The 25,463-nt window shown below is 37.9% G+C and overlaps 1 protein-coding gene across 11 annotated transcripts in view; it reads right to left on the bottom strand.

The window, feature by feature from the left end:
* Positions 1-523: 523 nt before the first annotated feature.
* MPDZ (multiple PDZ domain crumbs cell polarity complex component) overlaps positions 524-25,463 on the bottom strand; it is a 157,108-nt gene continuing 132,168 nt past the window's right edge. For all 11 annotated transcript variants that reach the window (XM_087444589.1, XM_087444594.1, XM_087444591.1 and 8 more), the window contains 15 exons: positions 20,322-20,414; positions 20,157-20,231; positions 18,834-19,008; positions 16,741-16,886; positions 15,667-15,750; positions 15,250-15,443; positions 13,626-13,773; positions 9,583-9,669; positions 8,651-8,741; positions 7,701-7,744; positions 6,732-6,854; positions 5,442-5,546; positions 4,756-4,868; positions 3,784-3,907; positions 524-1,925 (listed from right to left, as the gene is read on the bottom strand). In XM_087444589.1, coding sequence (XP_087300715.1) covers positions 1,779-1,925; positions 3,784-3,907; positions 4,756-4,868; positions 5,442-5,546; positions 6,732-6,854; positions 7,701-7,744; positions 8,651-8,741; positions 9,583-9,669; positions 13,626-13,773; positions 15,250-15,443; positions 15,667-15,750; positions 16,741-16,886; positions 18,834-19,008; positions 20,157-20,231; positions 20,322-20,414 — 1,749 coding nt within the window. In that variant the 3' untranslated portion in view covers positions 524-1,778. The remainder of the gene's footprint in view (positions 1,926-3,783; positions 3,908-4,755; positions 4,869-5,441; positions 5,547-6,731; positions 6,855-7,700; positions 7,745-8,650; positions 8,742-9,582; positions 9,670-13,625; positions 13,774-15,249; positions 15,444-15,666; positions 15,751-16,740; positions 16,887-18,833; positions 19,009-20,156; positions 20,232-20,321; positions 20,415-25,463) is intronic.

Genomic DNA, 25,463 nt, shown 5'->3' on the forward strand with positions numbered 1-25,463 from the left:
CTTATAATATGCTTCATCAACAGCATCTCAGGAGAACATACACAGGTAGGACACTTCTCTTTCTATGTTATCTTTCTCTGCTCCATGAGGAGTCTATGAATCTTTAGTACTAGTAAAAACTCCGGATATAAAAAACCGTTGAGCTTTTCATGATGATGTTGTCCAAAGTTCCTCTAATTGTAACTGTGGACACCATATGTTCAGTTAGACATGTTAAAAACCAATCTTAAATTGTAAATCTTTTTTTTTGGTGAGGAAGATCAGCCCTGAGCTAACATCCACCAATCCTCCTCTTTTTTGCTGAGGAAGACCGGCCTGGGCTAATATCCATGCCCATTCTCCTCCACTTTATATGGGACGCCGCCACAGCATGGCTTGACAAGCAGAGCGTCAGTGCGCACCCGGCGATGCGAACCAGCGAACCCTGGGCTGCCGCAGCGGAGCACGCACACTTAACCGCTTGTGTCACCGGGCTGGCCCCTGTAAATCTTGAACAATATAATAAGCTTTTTCCCAGTGAAATGAACAAAAAAATACGCCTGCTCCTTTATTTGTACACCATGAAACTTCTTTATTCACTTCAATTCTGCATTTACACAAAAGCGCTGTAATAAAATATCTGTACACTACTTCTGTTACAAATATAGATAGTATTTAAAGTGACTTTATATATTCTAATGTAGGAGTTTCACGCTCTAAAATGGGAATGAACACATGATAATTCCTCACCAGTTGTCTCAATAAACAGCTCCATCTGTTCCCCTTAGTCTTAAACTATTGTATTATGAGATGTTAATATAAGGCAATGAAATGAAGTTATGTTAATCCCCTTAATTTTTCTACCAATTTACTAATGGCATACAACCAAAATAATTACTAACACACTGCTTTTTTCTGTCATTAAGATTAATACTAATTGAAAACCAATTGCATAGTGCACTAACACATTCTTAGTGTTGCATCAGTTAAAACCAGCACTAAATATTCTGTAAGCTTGTATATTCCTCCATGGTTAGCATGGTTGCTTTTTAGAGAAACCACAGTCAACACAGGGTAGCATCATCATTTTACTTACAGAAACATGAAAATATTTTATAACAGGTCAAAAATGAAAATGAACATCAAGATGCACATTACATGTTTTCTTTACAAATCTAGGGACATTGTTTCATATATGTGCCATTTGAGTAAATGGGAAAATATATATGTGTACATCGGAGGTGAGGAGATGCAATTTTCTACAATATTCAAAATTTTTAAATACTGACTGTATTTTTAAAGATTTTTCAATAGAAAAAATGTTTTTCTTTTTTTAGTTAGACATGGGGAGATGCGGCAGATTGACAAAATGAAGCATTTTTATAAAACTCAAGATTTTCTTCATGTTTTCGTTTTTCACTCTAATTTCATGAAGCCATTTCTCTTTGATTAGCTTTCGAATTATTTTTTTTCTCTACCAACCAGTTTAGCACATAACAATTTTTGCCCACGTGACTACAAAATGTCAGATATCTTCGCGAAGACTGGATTTACCTATGCAAATCATCCTTCTTTTTGAGTTTAAATTCACAAAATGCAAGGAGAAATGAAAAAATGATGGTACGTTGTAAGAAAATCATTTTCATATGAGAAAAACAAACAAGTGGTATTTTTCCCCTACAGTTTTGAAGAGCCCGATAAACACAGCATGGGAAAAGTCGTCCACAAGACCAGTTTCATTCTCTTTACAGTGTGGGATGGGAGTGAGCAGCTGAGTTGGCTCAATTCCGGCCACAGACTCAGGAGAGAACCATCAAAGTGACAGCGCCTTTTGTCCGCTTAAGGATGGCAACAGCTTCTTCGTGGGTTACGCCTTCTAGACTCTGCCCATTGACAGCAATGATCTGATCACCCCTTTTCAGGCGCCCATCTTCAGAGGCTGCTCCCTGCAATTATAAAGTAGGCTTGTTTACTTCTCAAAAAATGCTGCCTCGCAGTTACACAACAGCAAAGCTCTACACCAGACTGTAAACTGCTCTGCATGTACACACACATTGCTCTCCATGCTCCACGGCTGCTCCACAGCCATTAAGCGATGATGAAACATCAACAAAGGAGGCCTTTCTCCTAAATGGTCTTAGCACTGAGATTCCAGTTTGAGAGAGAATTTAGCAGTCAATAGATTAGTTGGGTGGTTTTTGGCCATCCAGCACAGCAGCTGGTGGGAACTCAAATTAATAAAGAGTATTTGGGAATTTGCCTAGTAATAATGATTTCATAGAATCCAGGATTTTTATCCTGTAAAGAACAATTACAGAAGGAAGACAAAGAATTAGCAGTTTTATAGGACAAGGGCAAGAGGACCATGAAACCCAAAGGCTTACAAAAGCATAAAGCCCACATGCATGTGGACAAGGGCAGGACAAAACACAAGTCTTGCTAATTCTAATTCTAACTCTTTCTGTGGCTTTGAAAAGGCCGCTTGAGCTGCTTGGTTCTTTACTTTCCAAGGGTAGACGGAGTCTTCATATTCCTTACAGGCCTTAAACGAGTTAAGACTAAACACACACATTGCCGTCTGAAAAAGAATCCCATCTTAAGGCATACTTATAGTAGGCAATTATGTAATTAAATATAAGATTAAAAATATGGAAAAGTTAATGAGGAATCCATAATGATGAAATTCTTAAAATATGTTCTAACTAGCATGCCTTAAATAAATTGTTCCAAGGCGGAGGAAAAGGACGGCATGACTCTCCTATTCACTGGCAAATGCTGTTTGTATTTTTGGACATACCAGTGGCTTTAAAAAAATCTCAGAAATTAAGCCTCATAGCTAGATTGCTGTAGATACAGCACTTTCAGTTGGTTAAAAACAATCATTTTATTCAAAATAATAGAATGAAACCTTCGTAGGTAGGCACTTTAAAGGACCACAGCACTAATCTAGAGCCCCAGTATCAAATCTTTTAATAGGTTTGACATAAGTTTTGTTCCTTTGCACTGTAAAATCAGATTCTGCATTTTCTCCAGCAGGAAATTTTGTCCAATTTTGTAGTTCCTGAAAAAATGTCTTAACAACATATTAACAATAATTATATGAGTTTAAATTATTTTAATAACTTCACCAATATTGCAATAACTTTATTTTCATTCTAAACATTCTTAAGATAGAACAAGTTACTATATGATTACAACTATATATAAATGGTTTTCCTTTTTTTTAATTGAATCCCTTGATTGCAAATAGCTGATTTATTGTAGGTGATAGAGCTGCTGGATACTCTTCAGATTTTTTAGTAGTTATTTGCCTATTCTATTCCATGAAATTAAACTTGCAAATTAAATGCCCGATTAGCTAATCTGCATATATATTTTATGTACTTTTCTGTGCCTATTTTATATTTCACATCAAAAAAATGCAAAAAAAAAAAAATGCCAGGGCTCTACAGCACACACATATTTAAAATGTCCTAATTTCAAAAGACATTCAATCATATGCAACTTGTTTTCAAAGGAAAAAAAAATCAGGCTTTACTGTCTAAATAAAGTTCATTAATATTTTTATGTATATTGCCAAGAGTTCCCATGGAATTTCAATTTCAGTCTATTTTTCTTTAAACATAACTAAACCTCAAATTGGACAAAAATATTTAGTGACTCGTTCCTGTAGGGAGTTCCAAAAGAAAATGATCAACTGTTAACCATTTGGCGTTACCTCAGGCCATAAACTAATAAGCCAGCTGCTGACCACTATTAATGAACGTTTAGGGGGAAGAGGGTGGTTAAAATTTGCAAACTTACCTTTGCAAACACTGTTTTAACATAAATGGGTAAGTCTCCGTGCGGGCTGCCATATCCTCCTACTATGCTGAAGCCTAAGCCATCTGGCCCTCGGTCTAGCATAATAGACTTACACTGAGGAGCTCTACAGTAGGGGAAGGAAGGAAGAGTTTTTGGATTTTTAGAAAAAATACACATATATCTTTGTGAATCTATAAGTTATGAATTATCTGACCTCCACCTAGAGTTAGTAAATTCTTTGTGTTACTGACAGTGAGTGTGTTTTGTGAGTTTAAATTGTCAGTGCATGCTGTGCACAGTATTTTAAATTTACATAATCTAGTGAAATCCTACTTAACACTCTAATTCTATTACTCATTTATAGTTCTTTAAACTAACACATTCATGGCATGTTCTCACTGCATGGAGTAGCCCATTCTTTCCTGTGTATTTAAAGTGAGACGGCTAAAGAACAGAGGACGACCACGAAATAAGTCATAAACGTCAGCATTCCCAAGCTGGGAGAGAAAAATCAATTCTAAGCAATGTAAAAGCCACATCAAACTATTTAAAAACTCTAATATGCGTCTCTCTTCATGTTCTAATTCTATTGTACTCAAGTGCTGGGTAACTGTGAATTTTTTCTAATCAAAAGGATGATTTATTAAATGAGTAGGCAATGTTGGAATTTTTAAAAGGATCGTTTTGACTTGTGCCATGTCACACAGGGTAGTGACATCAAGACTAAAATGTTCCCCCAAGAAACTAAGAGCTAAAAATGTGGGAAGGATAGTGGCATGCATGCATGTCTGTCTGTCTATCTATCTGTCTATCTACTTACCTACCTACCTACCTATCTTTGATAAACTAAATCCAAGCCATAATTATTTAACAGTTTAGAAACACTTGGTTTTTGTATTTCAGACCTCATCTCCTATTATTTCATGTTTATGTGAGTGGTAGGGACATACAAACCCTAATATATGAGCTCACCCTAAATCATCCTGAAATATACTGCTTGATGTCAGCCCAGTGAAAGAAAGACTAGAATTGGGGGGCTCCTGCTGGAGGCCTGTGACCACACTCACATCTCCTCCAGCAACCACCTGCACACAGAGAAACAGAGAGAGAAAAACACATGTTCATGCTGCTAGGGAGACAGCAGTAATTTTTCTTCAAAAAGACATTTGCATTAAAACGCGTATTTTATTGTCCACTTACTCATTTCTGCTAACATAACATACAACCAAAGAGAAAGCAATTTCACAAGGCTCAGAGGCCTCTTCAACTGACAGTAAAAATATTCTAATTCAATTCTATAAAGTTCTTTGATGCTTTTCAAACATAGTCTCACATGTAATTATTTTTTGAAGATCTTAGAATACAAGCCACTCACTCACACCACTTAAAATTTTAGCAATTAATCATTTACTGCTAAGACCTTGTATTTTTTCCCCCTTAGATATGAAGTACGAAACGATAAACGCATCAGGATAAAATGTGACAGAATGTGTTTCTTACATACTTTCTTGGAACTCTCAATGTAATCACTTATGTTCAAGGGAAATATTAAATAAAATCAGAGCAGAAGATTTAATCACTTTTACTACTTTAACATCAAAGCTCATGTGACCTCAAGCTACCCATATTCTGAATGGTGCTTAGGATAAAAACCTTACCTGCATTTCAATGGAGCCAGAGGCATTCTTCAGTAAGTTAACTGCTTGGGTATGAGTCATCCCCTCGGTGGATGTGCCACAGATAGTGACAATCCTATCCCCAACCTGCAAGGGACAGGAAGAAATGGCCGTCTGCTAAAGCAGCCATGCACAGTGGGACAGTGAGACGTGACAATCATGTCCTTCCCGACCTTCCACATCACATATATACCGCTGTCAGTAACTGAAACACAACCACGAAAACCACTGATTCCAAGAAGCAGTCACGGCAAAAAGAAGCTACACGTGATGGTTGAGTTTTATAATCTCTAGGGGGAATCACGCTCCCCTTGTCTTCATTTCTCCTGGGTAAGACATTACTTCCTATTGAAAGAATAAAATACCTGATATCATTTGGAAACCACAATTTCTCTGGACATTATTACTACACATATTAGATGTGACTCTAAGTCAGGCGTTGGCAAACTACAGCCCTCAGGCCAAGTCTGGCCCACTGCTTATTTTGGTTAATAAAATTTGGTGGGAAGACAGCCATGATTATTTGGCTGCCTTCACAGGGCAGAGCTGAGTAGTTGCAACAGAGACCCATATGTCCCTCAAAGCCTAAAATATTACTATCTGGTCCTTCACAGAAAAGTTTTCTGAATCCTGTGCTATGTGTAGAATCAGTTCTTAAGTGTCAGTCACGAATTTAGATATCAAAGGAGACGGAACCATTCCCGATTTAGAGACTATTTAAATTAAGAGGCGGTTATGTTTCGAGACTCTTTTTGAGGCATGAGCCCATACAGAGTTTACTTTATATAGAGACTGAGATACTTTAATGAAATAGTTACATGACTGCAAAAGTGAGCAGTAGCATAAATTCCATCATAGTGCTCTACATTTGCACAATCTCTCAACTCTGAAGCAAGTTTTGTACAGTTTTAGAACATTATAAGTCATATTTACATTAAACTTCTGCAAAATTGATAATGCAAGATAAATGATAATTTTCAATTTAATAAAGTTAAATCAGCATTTAATCAATAAAATATGTAAAGAAAAAATTTCACTTCATACTGGTGTTCTGAAAATACTTTTAATTTCTTCCACAGAGTTTCAAACAAGTAAAAAATATTAAGAAACAACTGTAAATCTTTCCATTTCATTTACTTGCAAATTTGCACACAACAGCAAACTCTCCCCTCTTTGAATTTTCTTCATCTTTTACTCAAAGCAAGCTCTGCTTGTGGCTGGATTAGCTGATTTAAAAGCAGATTATATTTGTTTTACATTAGTAAAACTTACTCTGAGTTTCTGGGTCTGAGCTGCAACTCCATTCGGGTGCATCATCGCAATAAATATAGGAACATCACCAAGTGGGCTGCCCACTCCTCCAGCAATGCTGATTCCCAGTGAGTCAGTGGGCCCCTGCCATTGAACAGACAGAATATTTTGGTCAAAGTGATATTTTTAATTGACTTGTGGTTTCTTTGGCACAATATTCTACAGTTAACTGTCATCTTCTAGGCGTAAGGGTGGAAAATGTAGCTCAGGAAAATTACATTACTTTATTTGACACAGGTCCTTAATGTGATTTAGGAAAATAAGCATCTGTTCAGGAAGTAAAAGCAATCAAAATCATGTTGTGGGACTCATGAAAAGCAGGTAAACTGATGGAGTAAAAACACTGCAGTTTTTGGAATCAGAGAGACCTGTGTTCAAAGCCAGGAGCCCACACTTACAAACGCTGGGACCTGGAACAAGTCCACTCCGCTCAATGAATCACTAGATCTTCATTGACAAAACGGAGCTTACAGCGCCTCCCACAAAGGGCTGCCGTGAACATGAAACAAAATGGGGACGTGTGACACGTCTAAAGAGTGCTCAGCACACACTAAAGGTTCAAGAAACCATAGCTGCCTTTCGATTCTCTCTTGTGCATGGCTGTCAGAGGAATCTACTTCAGAAGAATAGGAAATCTCTGTTGACGGCAAAGGCTTACTTATCAGTATGAGAAGTGAAAGAGGATGGGCGTTATTTTGTGTGGGGCTGGGTTAATGCATTTTTGGTGATACAGAATATGCCAACAATGATTTTTCAAACAAGGTGCTATGGCCAGGAAATTCAGCAGAGACTGCCTTGTGCTATTTCCACTGTATATAACCCATATTTTATCAGATGGTGCTATAAATCGATAAGACAGCTAACAGGAAGATACAGATACAGATGCCTCTGAAGTCAAGAGTTTATATTGTTTTTTCCCTCCCAAGTTACCTTTTTTATTTCAACTGTTCTTAATCCCTGTATTTCAGATGCCACTGTGAAGGTGAAAAAGATAAAACATGGTTATTAAAGCATTCTTTATGTTCATTTAAATTTTAGTCAATGCCTGCAGCTAGATGGGACTAAATGAGATGCCCTATTTTTTTTTTTTTGAAAGGGGGTGCTCAAAGTTACTGTAGTACACACAATTAAATCTCTCTTACACAGGAATCCTTTATTTCTCCAGTCCGAAAAACGCACACACCATCTCATTTCTTCCTTATTTTAAGCTCTGATTATATAACTGTGTAATCCACTTTGAATGAGTCAAGGACAGAATGTGGTTTGGATACAAAGACACATGTGCACAGCTGAGAGGAATAAAGTCATGGATGCATTAAAAAGAATCCATGCACTTAAGTGCCTAAATTTCTAGAATATTAGTCACATTGCAAACAGAGAATGCCACATGGTTAGTTTCTTCAACCTGAACAATTTTCAACCAACGCTCCAAGCCAAAAAACCCTCCGCATCCCGATTTCATGTAATTAAAACACAGGAGGATCATGTTAATTTTCTCAATCAAAATTTTTGCAATCTTCATGGAAAAAGAAGGCTTCACTTAATGGCATCTTCTGATTTATTGGTGTTACATTGAACAGAGAAAGGGAATAAAAATCAAATACATCAATCTGCTTAGTAAGAAAAAATGACAGAATCCTGATTCTAATATTTAGTATGTCTTGTAGGGTAAACATCAAATGGGAAAAGTTGCCATAGGCATAGCTTCATGTTGTTCAGAATTTTTGCCGGCAAACGTTTTTGCACTTAAACCATTAAGATATTGAATGATTTAGAGGAAAGAGAGCTCAGAGGTAAATTAAAACAGGGGGAAAAAAATCACTGTTAATGGCCACAATTCAAACCAGTAAATCATGCTCAAAATATCAAACCAATCTTACACGCATTCTTCTTTGAGCTACTTTCCAGTGACTCAGATGTACTGGATCCCGAAAGTGGAAAAGTGAATGATGACAGGCTGCCTTCACTCATCTACAAATACATAAGTTAATTTAGAAAGTTCTGGAAGTAATAATACCCCCTATCACTTATTTCAGAATTCAATTCTTTTAATGCTAGAGAAAAATATCTGTTAAGCAACAGTGACATCTGATAATTTGAAGGGCAATTTAAACAGTTTCTACCTAATTTTTTTTTCTTTTTAAGGAAGAATTTGCCAAGTGACATAAATAAATTGAAGCTAAAAGTATGGATGAGATTGATTCCAACTGACCTAAAATTTTAGTGGATTTCCATAATCTCATTGAAGCTAATCTTCTTTAAATTTAAACTGAAGTTACACATAGATGGGGACTTAAACAAAAACTGCAGAATTAGGGTCAGTCAACAGGAAGCTAATGGTGGTCATTAAGGCATGAGTCAGCGGTCTTTAAGGGCAGGTTGATGAAAATAAGCTTCTGTCATCAGAAGACAAGACTGAGAGGGGCCCGCCCAGAGACTTAACTATATAACACCATGTCGTTATATGTGGTGGTGAGCATCTACAGTTCATCTACATGGGATCTTTTTCAGTTGAATACTGATTGATAAACGTTTGTTATAAAATACTTTAAAACTATATTATCTTGGTAGGCTTTACATACATTAATTGGTTAACTTTTGAGATTACAGAAAAATAATGTCAGAAAAGAGGAATGCTTGAAATTAAGTTCCTTAGAATGACTTAAAAACTACTCAAGAGCCCACATCTTGCTCACCTGGCCAGAGGGCGAGGCCTGTGTACACGACCCTGGAGAGACCCACAGTCAGGGCACCTTTGAGTTCCTTCTGGCATGTGAACTGCATCACCCTGACGAATCCCACAGCTACCCACCTGGCTGCTTTGAGAAGGCCTCCTCTCTGAATGGAATGGACCAGCTTTGATTCTTCCGACTTCCAAGGTTACTGTGCCTAGGGAACACTGGGGGAATGGTTGTTTTATGGAAATGTTTAAATAAAATACTACAATCATCTTTAGGAGTACATTTGACTCTTCAAGACTAAGTTTTTGAAAGGCATCTTCCTTTTGGAATCTCCATAGGCAAGGATACCTCCAATCTTTTGTGGAAAGAGGCTTTTCTAAAACATTAAAACTAATAAAAATAACAACAAGTAGCAGGGGCAGCAACACCAAGTGACTGTCTTATACCCTCATGATTTACATGGAGACTGTTTCTGCCAAGGCAAAGGAAAAGTGAGAACTGAGCAATTACCTCACGAAACACACTAATTTAGACAGGCCACATGAACTAAATAACGCAGGTTTTAAAAAACAATAAAACCACCACAACCACAACAGCATGTTTGCCTTTAATAGCAGAGGGACTCAGAGAATTGGGTCAGCTCTCTATTCCCACACTGTACCTAAATAGACCTATTATACACTACTTAAATAAGCCATATTGCTGTAAACACAAAATAAGAATTGAAGACATTTTCCGTGTGGCCCTTTACGAATAAATCATAGGCATGCAAGAAATGCCACATAGTGTAATGCGGAAGTAGCACACTGAGGCGTGTGAGATCCTGGGCTTCTGGAGTGAGACACACTGGTTTAAATCCCAACTATGTGATTTACTAGTTGTGTGACCTTAACAGATGTCTACCTTGACAAGTGTTGTACTCTGCATTTTTAAAATGGAGACTATTATAGGTTGTTGTGATAAGTAAGAGAATCCATGCACAATGCTTACGACAGTGTCTGGTGCAAAGTATATTTACATAAATGTTGGGCACTGATATTATTATGCTGCTTCTGATAGGGGTACCAAGGGATGTGTTACTCTTACAGGTGTTGATCATGAATCAAATTCTGAAAGGTCAAAACCTGACCTGCAATATCTATCAGTTGTTTGTTTGCTTGTCTGGCTTTTTTGGATGGCCAGGAACTTTTCAAACCCTTCTTGAACCTCTTTATATTTCTAGCTTACATAACTGCAGAGGTTAACAAATTTCATACATTAATTATTCACTATGTAAAGTTATACCTCTTGCATCTACCTGCAACTTATCTCTTTCAAAGTTCAAGGGTATCTATTATTATAAAATTTTTTAAAGTTAATCTTTCTATTACAAAAGCAATTCATCCTCAAAAGAAAATTCTGAAAATAAAATGAAAAAAGGAACACAAAGGATTCTATAATTCCAAAAATCACCTCATAATTATTATTAAAACACTTAAATCTTAAGATTTTATTTTACATAGTTGTTTCTACCCTGTAAATATAATTTTGTCTTACATTCTCTGCTGATACGTTTTTCCATGTTAATGTAGTTAACCATGAACATCATTTTAAACAAATGTGTTTGCCATCCATCTTTGCTATGTTTATCAAGATTTATATAGTTTTGTCAACTGTGTCACTTCCAGTTTTTCTATTATTACAAATAACACTGCAGTGAACCTTATGTACATGAAGTTTTTTGTGTATTGAGGATTATTTATGCAAGATTTTTTTTTTTTGTGAGGAGATCAGCCCTGTGCTAACATCTGCCAATCCTCCTCTTTTTTTGCTGAGGAAGATTGGCCCTGGGCTAACATCTGTGCCCATCTTCCTCCACTTTATATGGGATGCCGCCACAGCATAGCTTGCCAAGCAGTGCGTCGGTGTGCGCCCGGGATCCAAACCGGCGAACCCTGGGCCGCCGCAGCGGAGCGCGTGCACTTAACCGCCTGTGCCACCAGGCCGGCCCCGGCAAGATTTTTTAAATGAAGAATTACTAAGTCAAAACAATGACAAGTAGCAGCAGCTACAAATAGCAAAGTTATACAAACATTTAAGGCTCTTATTATATACTGCCAAACTGGTTTTTTAAATGGTGGGTTAACTGGTTTGAAAGTTGTTATTTTATGGATGTTTCCTTCTCTCTCTTTGAGATATATCTATCTTATAAACTTAACAATCATTTTTAATTTATCTCCAAAAGGAAGTTACTTCGTCTTAAAAAATTCTAATTATTTTTTGAAAATTGATAACTCTAATAAATGATAGATTTTAAGTGTGATTTACTAATAACTAAACTGATACACCTATTCACATACCAGATCTTATCTAAACCACAGTGGTAAATAACAAAAGGCTCACTGGAAAATCGCTCCATGAAGCCCAGCCCCTGAAGAGGATCCCACTAGCATCTGAGACCTTTGACAGCTCTACTGAGACCTTCATGACAGCACGTGAAGGTTCATGTTATTTAACATGTACCGCATGACATGGCTACAGATGGTGACCGTTTTCTAGTCAACGCTGAACCATATATATACTTCAGGTCATAAAAACATGTGTTAGGTAAACAGCAACACTGAGATAAGCACTGTCGTATTTACTGGTAGGAACACAAATCTCCTCTAGAAATTGGAATATTCCCATAGGAAATATGCCTAGAGTCCCAAGAGTTTTTTTTTTTTTTTTTTTTGGTGAGGAAGATTAGCCCTGAGCTAACATGTGTTGCCAATCCTCTTCTTTTTTTGCTAGGGAAGATTGGCCCTGGGCTAACATCTGTGCCCATCTTCCTCTACTTTATACGTGGGACGCCTGCCATAGCGTGGCTTGACAAGTGGTACATGTGCGCACACCTGGGATACGAACCTGCAAACCCTGGGCTGCTGAGGCGGAGTGCGTAAACTTAACCAGTATGCCACCGGGCCAGCCCCTCAAGAGTTGTATTTTTAAGTGACTATTCTGTATTTTACAATTTCTTTTTAAAATGAGACTGGCTCTGCCTTTCCAATCAGAAAATGATTCTTCATGGCGAGTTTTCTTTGGAGGAAAATGATTTCATAATGTGAAATGTACTTAAGCCTAGAATGATACCCAGGGATGGGGGCCTTATAATTGTTGAGATAATTCCTAACGAAGGTACTGCCAGGTCAATCTGCATTAAATTACCTTTGCTTCATAAGGATGACCCATCCAACCTCGACTTTTAACTGTGCAACTTTAAATGGTTCAACAGTTTTGAGTCAAAATAAGATTTGGACCAAATCTTTTGTGGTTCAAAGAGGGTAAAATCTTTCTCCCACATTCCTCCTCTCTAAGGAAATATAAGGACATCAAATTTAGTGTGCCTAGGAAGGGGTTACGGAAGGGCCTGGGACAGGACAGTCCAGAAAGCATGATCCCATCTCCAGCAGTGCTGTGGGCACCCTTCCTATCTCCTTCCATCTCCCACATGGAGCATTTCACTCAAGTCACTTTTCAAAGAGCCCAGGGTGAGAGTCTTCACTTATGCCAGAGGTCATGAGAATAAATCCAAATATCAATACGGGGGAACTGATGTTAAGATTTTTTCTTTCTCCTTTGTGGTCTGAATATGTGTTTTTCTTTCGAGAAAAGATCCAAACAATATTCATCTTTTTTTTTTTTCTTGTGAGGAGGATCAGCCCTGAGCTAACATCTGCCAATCCTCCTCTTTTTGCTGAGGAAGGTTGGCCCTGGGCTAACATCCATGCCCATCTTCCTCCCCTTTATATGGGAGGCCGCCACAGCATGGCTTGCCAAGCGGTGCGTCGGTGCTCTCCCGGGGCCCGAACCGGTGAACCCCGGGCCGCCACAGCGGAGCGCGCGCACTTAACCACTTGCGCCACCGGGCTGGCCCAAACAATGTTCATCTTAAGACAAAAGATTTACTAAGGTCACATACTTGGTTCGTAATTCTTACTACTGCTATATATAAAACAATATAATAAATAGCTGATTATCAGTTTATTATTTAGAAATTTATCACTGAAGTACGATTTTACTTATAAATATGTCTTATTTGAGATAACATTTTAAATAAAGAGAATTCAGTACTTATTTGACTGTGGTAGGCCAAGGTGAAATTCTCTTTCTTCTACACTATTGCACAAAATCACTTTTGGCATTGGATTTCTACCTTCAGCAAAGCGGCCACAGCTTCCTGGGTGGCATTACGGACACCTTCTCCATTCACCGCCAGGATCTGGTCCCCCCGCATCAGTCTGCCATCAGCATCTGCAATTCCTCCTTTGACAATATCTGACACAAATACTCCAGTATCATTTCTGCAAACAGAATTTTGAATTTCAACATTATTTTTTCTAATGAGTAAGGCAATGCTTATTTAATGGAAAGCTAACATATTTTCACTGAAAACTTGACTTCTATTTTTTATTATTTTAAAAGTTTTATTGTTTTCAGCAACATTATTAGAATTTCTTTCTGTGGTTAATAATAGCTTATGTCAGAGTATTTCACAGGTTAAATAGATCTTACATAAGCATGTTTACTCTTTGACCACTGTATACTGTGAGTAGAAGTGGCTACTATTATTTTCATTTTACGGGTCACAGAGCTACGAAATGGTAGAAATGGGACTGAAGAGTCAGTCCTTAGGTGCTCAATTTATTATTCTTTCTACATCATAACACATCCTTCAATGAATACTGACTTGTGGCTACATAGATATGTTGCTATTACCAACAACATTAACAGTATGGAAAATAAATAATGGATGTGTATCTCAAACTAAAACCACCCATTACCCAAAACTTAAGTACCATTGCAGTGGTGCCTTTTATTTGAAATCATTATGGATCTAACTTTCACACAACATAGATTTATGCAAAATGAACAAATACTAATCTTACTCTAATTCGCCCTTCTTTCATAAAACTGTAAATAACCCAACAACTTCTTGTTGAGATACAAAGATAACTGTACGTAGAAATGTTTAGTGAAAGCTGAATTGTATCACTCATTCCTCCCAAGGTCATGACCTCAAAGGAGCCATTTCACCATCTGATCCTCTGCTTTCCCATCTTTAGAATAAAGATGTTGGAACTTGCTGGATTATGTGTTTGTAAATATTACTTATATACAAATATTTAAATAAATCAGGTACTGAATTTATGTATATTCACCAATCTACCACACTGGCCTCTTACTTTACACTTTCTGTTCCCTTCTGACGGCACGTTCTTGTTCACGCTGATCTTTCTGCCTAGACTAGCCTCCACTCCCCTTTGATAGCCCAACCATCAGTTATCACTTTTAGCCTCAACTCAGGCACCTCTTTTTTGAGAAGTTTCCCTAATCTAGTTCCCTTAAATAGGGTCACTTGGTCCCTTTATCCTTTGCCTCTGTGGCTTCCCCACATCACACTTCTGTCACTCATCAATAGATACCTTTGTTGTAAGAATATATTCAATTCTCTTTTACCAAACTGTGAGTTTTTTGAGGTCAGGAACCATGTCTTATTTAACTCTGTTACCTAGAACCTAATGTATTTCCTGGCACACAGCAGGTACTAAAAAAAACACCAAATGACTTTTTGTCTAGTACCTTCAAAATCCCACAAAACACTTAGTTAAAAAGTTCAAAACCAATATCTTTTGATGCTGCATTACTAAGTGGGCTAACGATAGCTACCTATAGAACACTAGCAGTTGATCAAGTTTCGACTACTGCTAGTACTCTTTTAAAGAATCTAAATTCAATCATTTCCAAAAGGTCATTGGGTTTGCCCTCTTCAGTCATACCTTTTACCAACAATACTTAATCCCAGGCCTTTTCCTGGCTTCTTCTGCAACTCAATGGTGAGGGTGTCATACACATCCTCCTCTTTGTACGGGGCCTCATCTCTGTAGAGCGTCAGGCGTACTCTTTGTGGTGTCTGTCTCAGGACATTTATTGCTTCATCATGGGTGGCCTTCCTCAAGTCAATTCCATTCACCTGTACAATGGGACACTGACTGTGAGTAACCAGGTGAGATAAGTAAAGTGAAGAAAGAGAGGGAAGGGGGAGAAAAAAGGAGAGAGAGCAAAAAGGAGGGAGAGAGAGAAGGAAGGAGGAAGAGAGAGAGCAAGGAACAAAGAAACAAACAAGCAAAAACCACCCTCTCCAGAGTAGCCTTTTCTTTGTTAACTGTAAAAGTCAAATACACAGCATTCTGTACCTCTAAAATCTGATCTCCAGCCCAGAGTCTTCCGTCTTTACACGCTGCCCCTTCTTCATAAACTTCATGGATAATAATGGCACCCTAAGGGCCCAAACAAAACACACCATGCTTTATCCCATTCTCCCTAGGAATGGCGAGCTGACATGGAGTCAAAGCACAATGCACTTTTATAGATGGCAATGCGGGTTATAGACTCACTGGATCCATACGTGAGTCACATCAAAATTCAAAGAAAAGTGTAATAACATAATTTTTGCTAAAAGGCTCACATAAGCTTATACTTCTTTCTAATGATAGGGAAGTTTAAAGAAAAAAATTATAAAATATATGAATCATACACACACACATCTAACAGATACATACACATCACCCTTCCTATCGGCAAATTAAATTAACAGATATACATCAGCTTTCCTATTGACAAATGAAATAATCAGATTTTAAAAGTATTTTTGACATTTAGAAAATTTTCTCTACAAATTACCCAATTTTTTTGTGTATGTGAGGAAGATCAGCCCTGAGCTAACATTCATGCCGATCCTCCTCTTTTTGCTGAGGAAAACTGGCCTTGGGCTAACATCCATGCCCATCTTCCTCTACTTTATATGGGACACCGCTTCAGCATGGCCTGACAAGCGGTGCATCGGCGCGCACCCGGGATCCGAACCCAGACCGCCAGCAGTGGAGTGCGCGCACTTAACCGCTACGCCATGGGGCTGGCCCCAAATTATCCAATTTTTCAGACTCCTCTCAATATGCATCAAATCCAACCATATCCAGTCAGTAAGAGGAAATTAAAATATGACAAGGACTGGTGAACTGACAGAAGTATTTTGAAGCTAAAAGTCACAACCAATAGTGTAACAGAATCTTACTGAATCAGCACTGGCTTAGTCAAAATAAAAAGCCCAGTACCCAAGTGAGTATTTGCCATACAAATTAAAATAACAATGAAAGATACATTTTTCTAAGCTTTTATATTTCATTTAATAAAACTGATAGAAATCTCCTGATAATGATCTTGATGAAGGGGTGTCTGTGTATCTGAAGTATCTCTGGGTGTGTCCTCACCAGCAGTGTGTCGGAACCCCCAACGATGCTCAGGCCTAGCCCCGTTCGCCCTTTGGATATCTCAATTGTTGTTTCGCAGCCTGGGATAATGGGGCAGGTTGCAGGATCAGAAGCAAAGATCGCTGGTGTGGATGACCTGCTTGTACCTAAAAATACGTTAAAAATGAAATAAATTACAAATAAAAATTGATTAGAAGGCATATACATCAAACTCACCACACTGGTTGCCTTTGGGAAATGGAGCAGGGAAATAGGCCCAAGATTGGGGTCAATGAAGACTTCAAATTTACCTTAATCTTTTAGTTATATTAAAAAACATCAAACAAATACAATTAAATCATCATTGTTAATTTAGGGTGGTGGGCACAAAATTACTTTCTGCACTATTCTGTATTTTTAAAAGTGCTAGAGATAATATGTATAAAGGAACAAGAACAGAGAGCTGAATTGAACCTCTAGTTTCATGTTGATGTTCTACATTTCACTGGACCAAACAAACTTCTTATGAAATTATGATTTGTAAAGCTCAGAACTGAGATATGCGGCAGTAATCTAAAAACATATTCAGGGAAGACCACAAAATGCAAAGCCCATTGGTAATTCTGGTCGTGGTGCCTGCCTTTCAGGGCTTTTTATGGTTTTGTTTTGGTTTTCCTTTCTTCTTATCCTAGAGCACTTCTTCTTATGTAATCACATCTAAGCATATACGCACCTGGATTTAATATCTGAGTTTATAAAATGTCAAGTGAGACCTACGTGCAATTTCTTTCCTTGTGTCTCACTCGATGTTTTATAAACTCAGATATTAAATCCTGGTGCATATATGCTCAAAATTTAACAGATAAGAATAGGTTATAAGAGAACAAGGAGAATATAATTTCAAACCTTGTTTTATGATAGTCTTCCTATCATATGTTTTATGATATACCAAAGAGCATAAAGCAAATAGCATATTTTGGGAAAGCAGAGACACGTGGTAGAGTAGCTTTAGACAAGAGGCTCTCTTTTTAGGAAACCAGAGACAGACTATTTTTCTGTTCCTGAAATGGTAAGAGCAGGTGTAAGATATTTTCTGTAATGTTACGTTTTCATTTTTCATATTTTTATAGACAACGCTATTTAGGAATCAACATAAAATTGAAAAATGAGAAAACTTCCATAAAATTTTTTAACACTTCAGTGAATTACCCAGTATTTCTAAATAAAGAATTACTTTCATCAGATATGTATTACTTTAAGACTTTTTTGTCCAACTATATTACAAATGTTTTAAACTGCTCTTTCCTTAAAAACTTGTCAAAAGAACTAAATGTTTCAGTTTGGAGGCCAAAAGACAATTTTTTGCCCAAATGCAGAGAAAGCCAATGTGTTTAAGTAGTTTTTTTTTTTGATGCTGCAAAGCTTGAAATTTATTGTTTTATTAAATACCAGTGTAATTTTTCTCAAAAAGTAACTCAAAGGAATAATTTGCCTCAATACATCAGACTGCCATTTTACTGATACATGAAGTGTCACCCCTAGTCCACATATAACCATTTCCTCTACTTTGACAGGATCTACAATTAGACCCAAACCACAGAACTCAGATCAACTACGTACACTGTGGCAATGACTAGCATTTTTAAGAGTATCTTGTGCCCGGCATCGCTGATTACACCAGTGAAGTGGTATCACTGTATCCATTTTACAGATTAGAACACTTGCAGTTTAGAGAAGTTAAATTACTTGCTCAGTATAAAAAAGAAAGGTACAAATGATGTTTCTAATTCATTAGTCAGACACCTGGAATCACAGTACCCTTAGCAAAAGATCTCGGGAGAGCACAGAGCACCACTCCTTTGTGTAAAGACAAAGCAGCTGAGGCTCAGAGGGGGTGGATGGGTTCCTAGGACCCTACGGCTGGTTGAGGGACCGCACACACGTCACCTGCCTGACAGTCCAGTGCTCTTTCTTCAGGAGCCCCTCTCTGATACCATCTTTTCACCAAAGGGTTCCCTGACTATAGCCTTTCAAATAGTGAGCTACACACAGGCAGGTGGCTCCCAAGTGGGAGTGTGCCAAACAAGCAAAACTCGCAAGAGACCAGCCCTTACTTCGGATGGGCTCTGGGTCTGGGGAGTCAGACGGTGGGACCATCGGAGACTGGGAGCTGTTCTTCTTTTCTCCACTGGCTGTACCAGCTGCTGAAGCATGTGCCTGGGAATCTGGATTCTCAGCACAAATGGTAAGTTTCACTGTCGTCTTCGCTGTTTTCAAAAGGCTAATAAACTGGCAGGGTATTGGTGTGGAGGGGAAATAAAATCCAAATGCAAATTAGTATACTTACACAAATAAGTCACTATTCAAGTTGGAATCTAAAACTATCTATGGTTGAGAGAAGAGACACAGGCAAATTGTTTCCTTGTCCGGACTTGAGGACTCAAGAAAGAATGGTTATAGTTTCTCTGATTGCCTGATATCGATTAAGGCCACAGTTAATTTCTACTCCTATAAGTCTAGTTCTACCATATTCTTCCTCATATAAGTATAGGGCTTCCAATTTTTTACATTTCTAATTAATCTGATCCATTTCTCTGGATCCCTACCACCTTAGAAGATATATGGGGTATTTTACCCACTTCCTGATTCTACAGAGAATCTGGAACAGCTTACTCAAACACTTTTAATAAAATGGAAACTTATGTTAAAAGCAGGATAAAGAAAACTATGCAACAGAAGAATTAAGCCAAATGGAAAGTGAGAACATAGCCATATGGGTTAAAGGATCCAACTTATACAATTATTAAAACTGAATAAAAAAATGGTTTAAGCTTCTTGCTGGCCAATGTAGAAATGGAAACATTTGCACTTCAAATCTCAAGAGAAACATAGCTTTTTTTCTAGCACTTATATATGAAAGGCCTCAAGTGAGACTCCTAGCAAGTATGATAACTTTTGAGGAGGAGAAAACTCAGGCACAAGTAACAGTTTAACCCCAATAAAAGTTATACCTTTAATGGCTGAGTCTTAAAATATCTGTTTATAAAGCACTATACATAGTGGATCTTTATGGGAGCAAATATTCATTAAAAACTTATCCTTTCAGTCTTAACACTAAGTTGAACTTTGTCTAGAAGTTTCAAGTTTTCCTAAGGGAAAAAAGGAAGTGATACGTATCAAAAATTCAGTTATGTATCACTGAAGGCTGAATTTACCAGGCAACAGAAAATACCTTAACATCACCTTGACTGGAAAATACAAAACAGAAATTGAAGAACTGCCAAATAATCTCTTCTCTTCCCTAAACATATGTGTCCAGTATAGTTACATAGCTCTAATTCTCTATGACTGACCACCCTCCCCGGCCCCCAAACACACACTTTAGCCATGCCCAAGCATGGGTTCACAGTACCATTTGCTTTCCTTTGGAAAAGTACCTTTTCAACAGGATAGCCAACAACAACTTCATCATCTATAGCCAAGATCTGATCTCCAACTTTGAGCCGTCCATCCTAAATGGAAACATGGAAGATTCTGAGTGACTCTGCATAAATAATTCCCTTGTCCACCACTTCATGACAGTGAGAAAAGTAAAGCCTCACCTTGGCTGCTACCCCGTGCTCTGTGAGACTCTTTATGATGACTCCACTGAGTGTATCTTCCTCACTGATAGCAATGCCCAAACCCCCTTGATCCTAGAGAATAAAACCAAGAACACTAAGGAAACTGGAAACAGATTAAATTTATCCAAATGGAAAGGTATGTGGCCATAACTTCTGAATGTCACCTTCTACCCAAGGGCTAGAAAAGCAATCGAAACTGTTCTAAAGTCCACTATTAGAAATCTCTTCATCTCTTAGCAAACTTTCAAATTTTTTTAATGGGAATAAATTCCCCTCCATTAAATATTCAAATGTTTTAATTCCTCCCATATGTCTAATATCTCTAGTACCTCTAGTAAATATATCCACTAACATATCTTTAGTAACTTGAGCAAAATAGCCAGAGAACAGAAACGCATTCAATAATTCAATGAACGTACAACATTTGTGAATTTAGTTTTGTGTAACTGGCTGACTAAGTCAGTCATTCAAGACCAATCAGAGCATCCTCCTGCTTCCTCTTTCTGGCCTACAGCTTTGAAATAGCAACCAAGACTGGCCCCTTCATCCCTTTCTATTGCCTTCCTTTAGCTGACAGACAGCAATTATTGCTGCGTGCTCAGTCCTTTCTGGGGCTGAATACTCAGAGTTGCTTCTCCAGAGACTTGTGTTTGGATTTGGTGCAGAGCGAAAATGCTCTCAACTCTGAGCCCAAAGACCCGCACTGAAAACCTGCCAACGCCAGAGAGCTATACCTACTTTGTCTATATTTTCCCCATTTTCTTTTATCGAAACTAAATGTTCAATAATATTGGCTTTTACTTTTCCTTAATGTTTATGTTAATAAAATTAAAATAGGGTTTCGAACATTTTCATTCTGGTTGGAGCTAGTAACCTTTTTCATTATAGTTTCTATCCAGGGAAACATAAAGCAAGAGAGAAAAGGAAATCTTGTCATGGTTTCTCCGAAATGTATACCTGAGAGCCAAGCTTGGCATTGGACATTAGGATCATGACTATGACCTTGATGTAAGGCTGCATCATTTTAAAGATTACCAACATTGTGGCTTTTCTACGGTAGATTATTAATGCTTGACGACTTTCAGACTGTCACTGTGCACCTCTCTCTATCACCGCTCTCTTTCCAGGCAATCAGTCAGGTGTATAAACGAAAACTGTGCTTTTCGGGTGAGCAGAACTTGGTTCTAATTTACTTTCTGCCTAGCTGTAGAAATTTGGATATGCCACTTAACATCTCTAAACCTCAATTTTCTTATCTAAAAAACTAAAGCAAGGACTTGTCCAACCACAAGTTGTTATGAGGATCAAGTGTAATAAGAAACAGCATGAAAACTTGATGTACTATACAAAAGTGTGGTTATTCCACCTACATTCCTTCTACTTACAACCCTACAGGATATAATCAAATTTACTTCACATAAATTCTCTAAACTTGCCAGGATTTTGAAACTCTGAACCCTGATCTAGTGGTCAAAGAACTAGGCTCAATCAATAGGAAGGTCAACGTGCTACCAAACTGACAAAATCCCAATGCCAATAACAAATGGAAATAATTTAGTTACCCTCTATTTGGGATTTCCCACACTAATGATCTTTCCGATTACTACAAAGAAATATTTGTTTGAGTAAGTGACACTCTATATCTACGACTGCATATACTCAGTTCTGAGATTTGTTTCTATTATCGTCTATTCACTTAACTGTAGTCAGGAAAGTACTTTACTAGTACAGTGGGCATTTGCTGGTTGTTTATCTAACACCCATTCTCATCTTACTCCTTTGTACACACACTAAGATTTTCATTAGAATATCCAGGCCCCCACCCCCTGCTGCATCAAACAACACACACACACACACACACACACACACACGCACACACACATACACACACTCTCTCTCTCTGCCTATGTTTTGGGTGGTGGTTTTAACACATGTTCATAAACTATTTGATATTCCTCCCTTCAAGAAGGGAATCTTGAGTGTGGGCTGGACTTTTTGACTTGACCGTAACAAACAGAATAAAGCAGAAGTGATGGTGTGTAATTTCACAAGTAGCTCAACAAAAGGCATCAGGGCTTCCTCCTTTCTCTTTCTCTTGGATCACTCACTCTGAGGGAAGCCAGTTGCCATGTCATGAGGACACTCTTAGCAACAGCCATTTGAGTCAACCATCTTGGAGGTGGATCCTCCAGCCCCCGGCCAGCCTTCAGATGACTGCAGCCCTAGCTGGCAGTTTGCTGGCAACTACACAAGAGAGTCTGAGCCAGATCACCCAGCTAAACTGCTCCCAAATTCCTGACCCAGAGAAACTAAGAGATAGTAAATGTCTATTGTTTTAAGTTGCTAAGTTTTGTGGTCATTTGTTATGTAGCAATGGATAAGTAACTCCAAGGATGGAGTTTGAACGACTTAAGTCAATTGTCCGATTCTATTCCCACAGCCACAGTCCCTAGCTCAGGAGCAGGCATGTGATCTGAACTGGTTCAATTAGGACGAATCTCAGGACTTTTGCTCAGAATTTTGGGACAGTCCTCTCTCCTCTGAACCCCAACTAATGTGAAAGAAGTAGTACATGACCCCAACTATGGTTGGCAGCCATTCTAAAACTCTGAGGAAGACCAGCCTTGGGATAAAGCTGACACTGTGGATGGCTATGCGGGGGAGAGGGAAAGAACTGGCTTTTCATGACACTATTTAATCACAGGATCAACTGTCCTTGAAGATTGCTGACCAGTTACCTGAGCCCATAAATCCCCTTCTTTGATTAAGCCTGATGGAGTTTTTTTTTTTTTAATTTGCAACAGGTAAGAGTCCTAAAAGGAACAATAAGCTATACATCTGCAAGTACAATATTATACATGCCCCAATCCCACTTAGAATTCTACCAAAATAAATAAGTATATACACATCTACAGACAATTTATTGATATCAGAAAAGCAGGATGACATACAAGTAAGGATAACAGGGTGTGAGTGTGCAACTTCTTATTTAACTGCTCAACTTCCCACCTTACTTCTGTCACAGTACACACAGTCCTTAACAGAAGATCTGAGAAACGTTGTTCTGAGCTAGTTATTAAAATACCACCACAGAGGGAATGTGAAACAAATTAAGGAAATATATTTATGGAGGAACAGTTGTGTAATTAAACAGCTAGAAAAGAATAAACAAGAATTGAAAAAGGGACTAAGCTAAACAAACTACTATTATTATCAGCAGAACTATTTTGAAGTTGGAAGATTCTCTAAATTTCAGAAGAAGAAAAACTCTTAAATGTATTTGAAGATTTTCACCATATAAAACTGGATGGATATGAAACATCTCTCTGACAATCATGTAAGGTTATTACCTGCTTTGAAGTGTAGGTACTTTCCTTGGGCAAAATGTGCTGAAAATAAATCTTTAATCAAAAATATTTTGTCTGATAAATTGAATTAGCATTTCAGTCAGTTACTGAGGGTTCAGATTATATACATTATAAACTTTCTGTTTATACTTCTATTTTCCCATTAAAAAAAACAATTAAAATGAAAAAGGATAATCGACCTGTCAAGAGAGTTTCTAGGGAGTCAAAATAGAACTAGTAATAACCTGTTACTACAGTTCCCATTTTGAAACAGTACTAAAACTATTCATTCCTTCCTGACTCTCCTGATCCCACACTGTTTCCCTTGTGCATACACTGCATATAAGCACTCATTCATTCTTCCCTCCCAAATACTTAGTATGAACTATGGTACACAACACTGTATAAGATAATGGGATAGAAAGTTTAAGAATTTCTTCTCTCAACATATGTGCAATTTAGATGTATAGAAAATATACTCACATGAAAGTTTAACGCAAGAGGCATGCCCTTAGGCCATGCATGGTTATATGACAAATAAATGAAGACATTAGTAATAAGCATTATATAGGCCAGAACATTGGAGGAATATTTCAAAATACACAGAGGTGAGATTCAGCTAGGTCTTGAGTCACGTAGGATTTAGATAAGCTAAAAGAAAGCAGAAGGACATCCCAAGTGATATAAGCAAAGGCAAGGAGCCATGAATTCTCCTAACAAGCTCCATGGGCTCTGATTCAAATCAGCATGAATGAAGTAGAGGATCCTCATAAGGAACATATAGGGGTTTGGAAAGGTAAACAGGGCCCAATCGCAAGTTGAAACAGGGAGAGGAAAACGGGACTTGGAGGTAGAAGACCAGAGGTTAAGTTCTAGCTCTACCATTTTGAGTTATAGGAGCTGTTCAAAGTGAGGAAAATAACAGCACTCTCACAGGGCTGCTAAGAAGTAAATGACATAATGTACACACGTGACTTTACCATTAAATTATTTTTTCAAATAATCATAATTTTAAAAAATACAGGATTCCATAAGTGACAAAGGATTTCAGATGAAGCATGAATGTTAGAAGGTTGGTTAATTCTCCCTTCTTTGCTTTCTTGAGTTTTGTTCCCAGAGTCGACTAATAATGGGGCTCAGAGGGCACAGGCTTATAGTAAGATATATCACTTAACATGTCCTTTTTAGCAGTGGCTTCCTCAAAGCCTGTTTTCAAGGACACATTCTCTGGAGCATTCAGAGGCTCATGATTAAAAATATTAATGAAAATAATAACCTACACTGAGCTAAGTGCTTTATATAAATTCTTTCACTGAATCCTTACAAAAAGATCTCTAATATAGAGGTATTATTATTTCCCCCCTCTTATAGACAAGGAAACTGAAGCCCAGAGAAGTGGCTCTAAAAGTCCACACTTAAAATCATGGTTGATTGCCTCTTCTGTGAGCTGATTTTAAAAGATTCTTGAACAATCTCCCCTAGTCACTTTGGCTTTCATCAATAAATACATTTCAGTGACCTGAGCTTTAGAGTTGTTTGAAATCTACATATAAATGGAAGCTTCACGTGGGCAATAAAATCTGAAGTTCTTCAGGTTCTCACATTCCTCTATAGCACCTAGTTCAGAAAGGTAAGTGCACAGGCTGACTCTGGAGCCCAGGCTCTTAAGCACAAGCTGCACTGCGTCAGCTGGAGAGGGGCAGAGGGGCCACCGGCCTCTTCTTCCTGCCTGCAGCATTTCATGTAGATATCCCCCTCTCCCCCACTCTACCTC

The sequence above is a fragment of the Ceratotherium simum genome, chromosome 20 (assembly GCF_057802395.1).
Source record: "Ceratotherium simum simum isolate JZ-2026a chromosome 20, ASM5780239v1, whole genome shotgun sequence".
Lineage (NCBI taxonomy): Eukaryota > Metazoa > Chordata > Mammalia > Perissodactyla > Rhinocerotidae > Ceratotherium > Ceratotherium simum.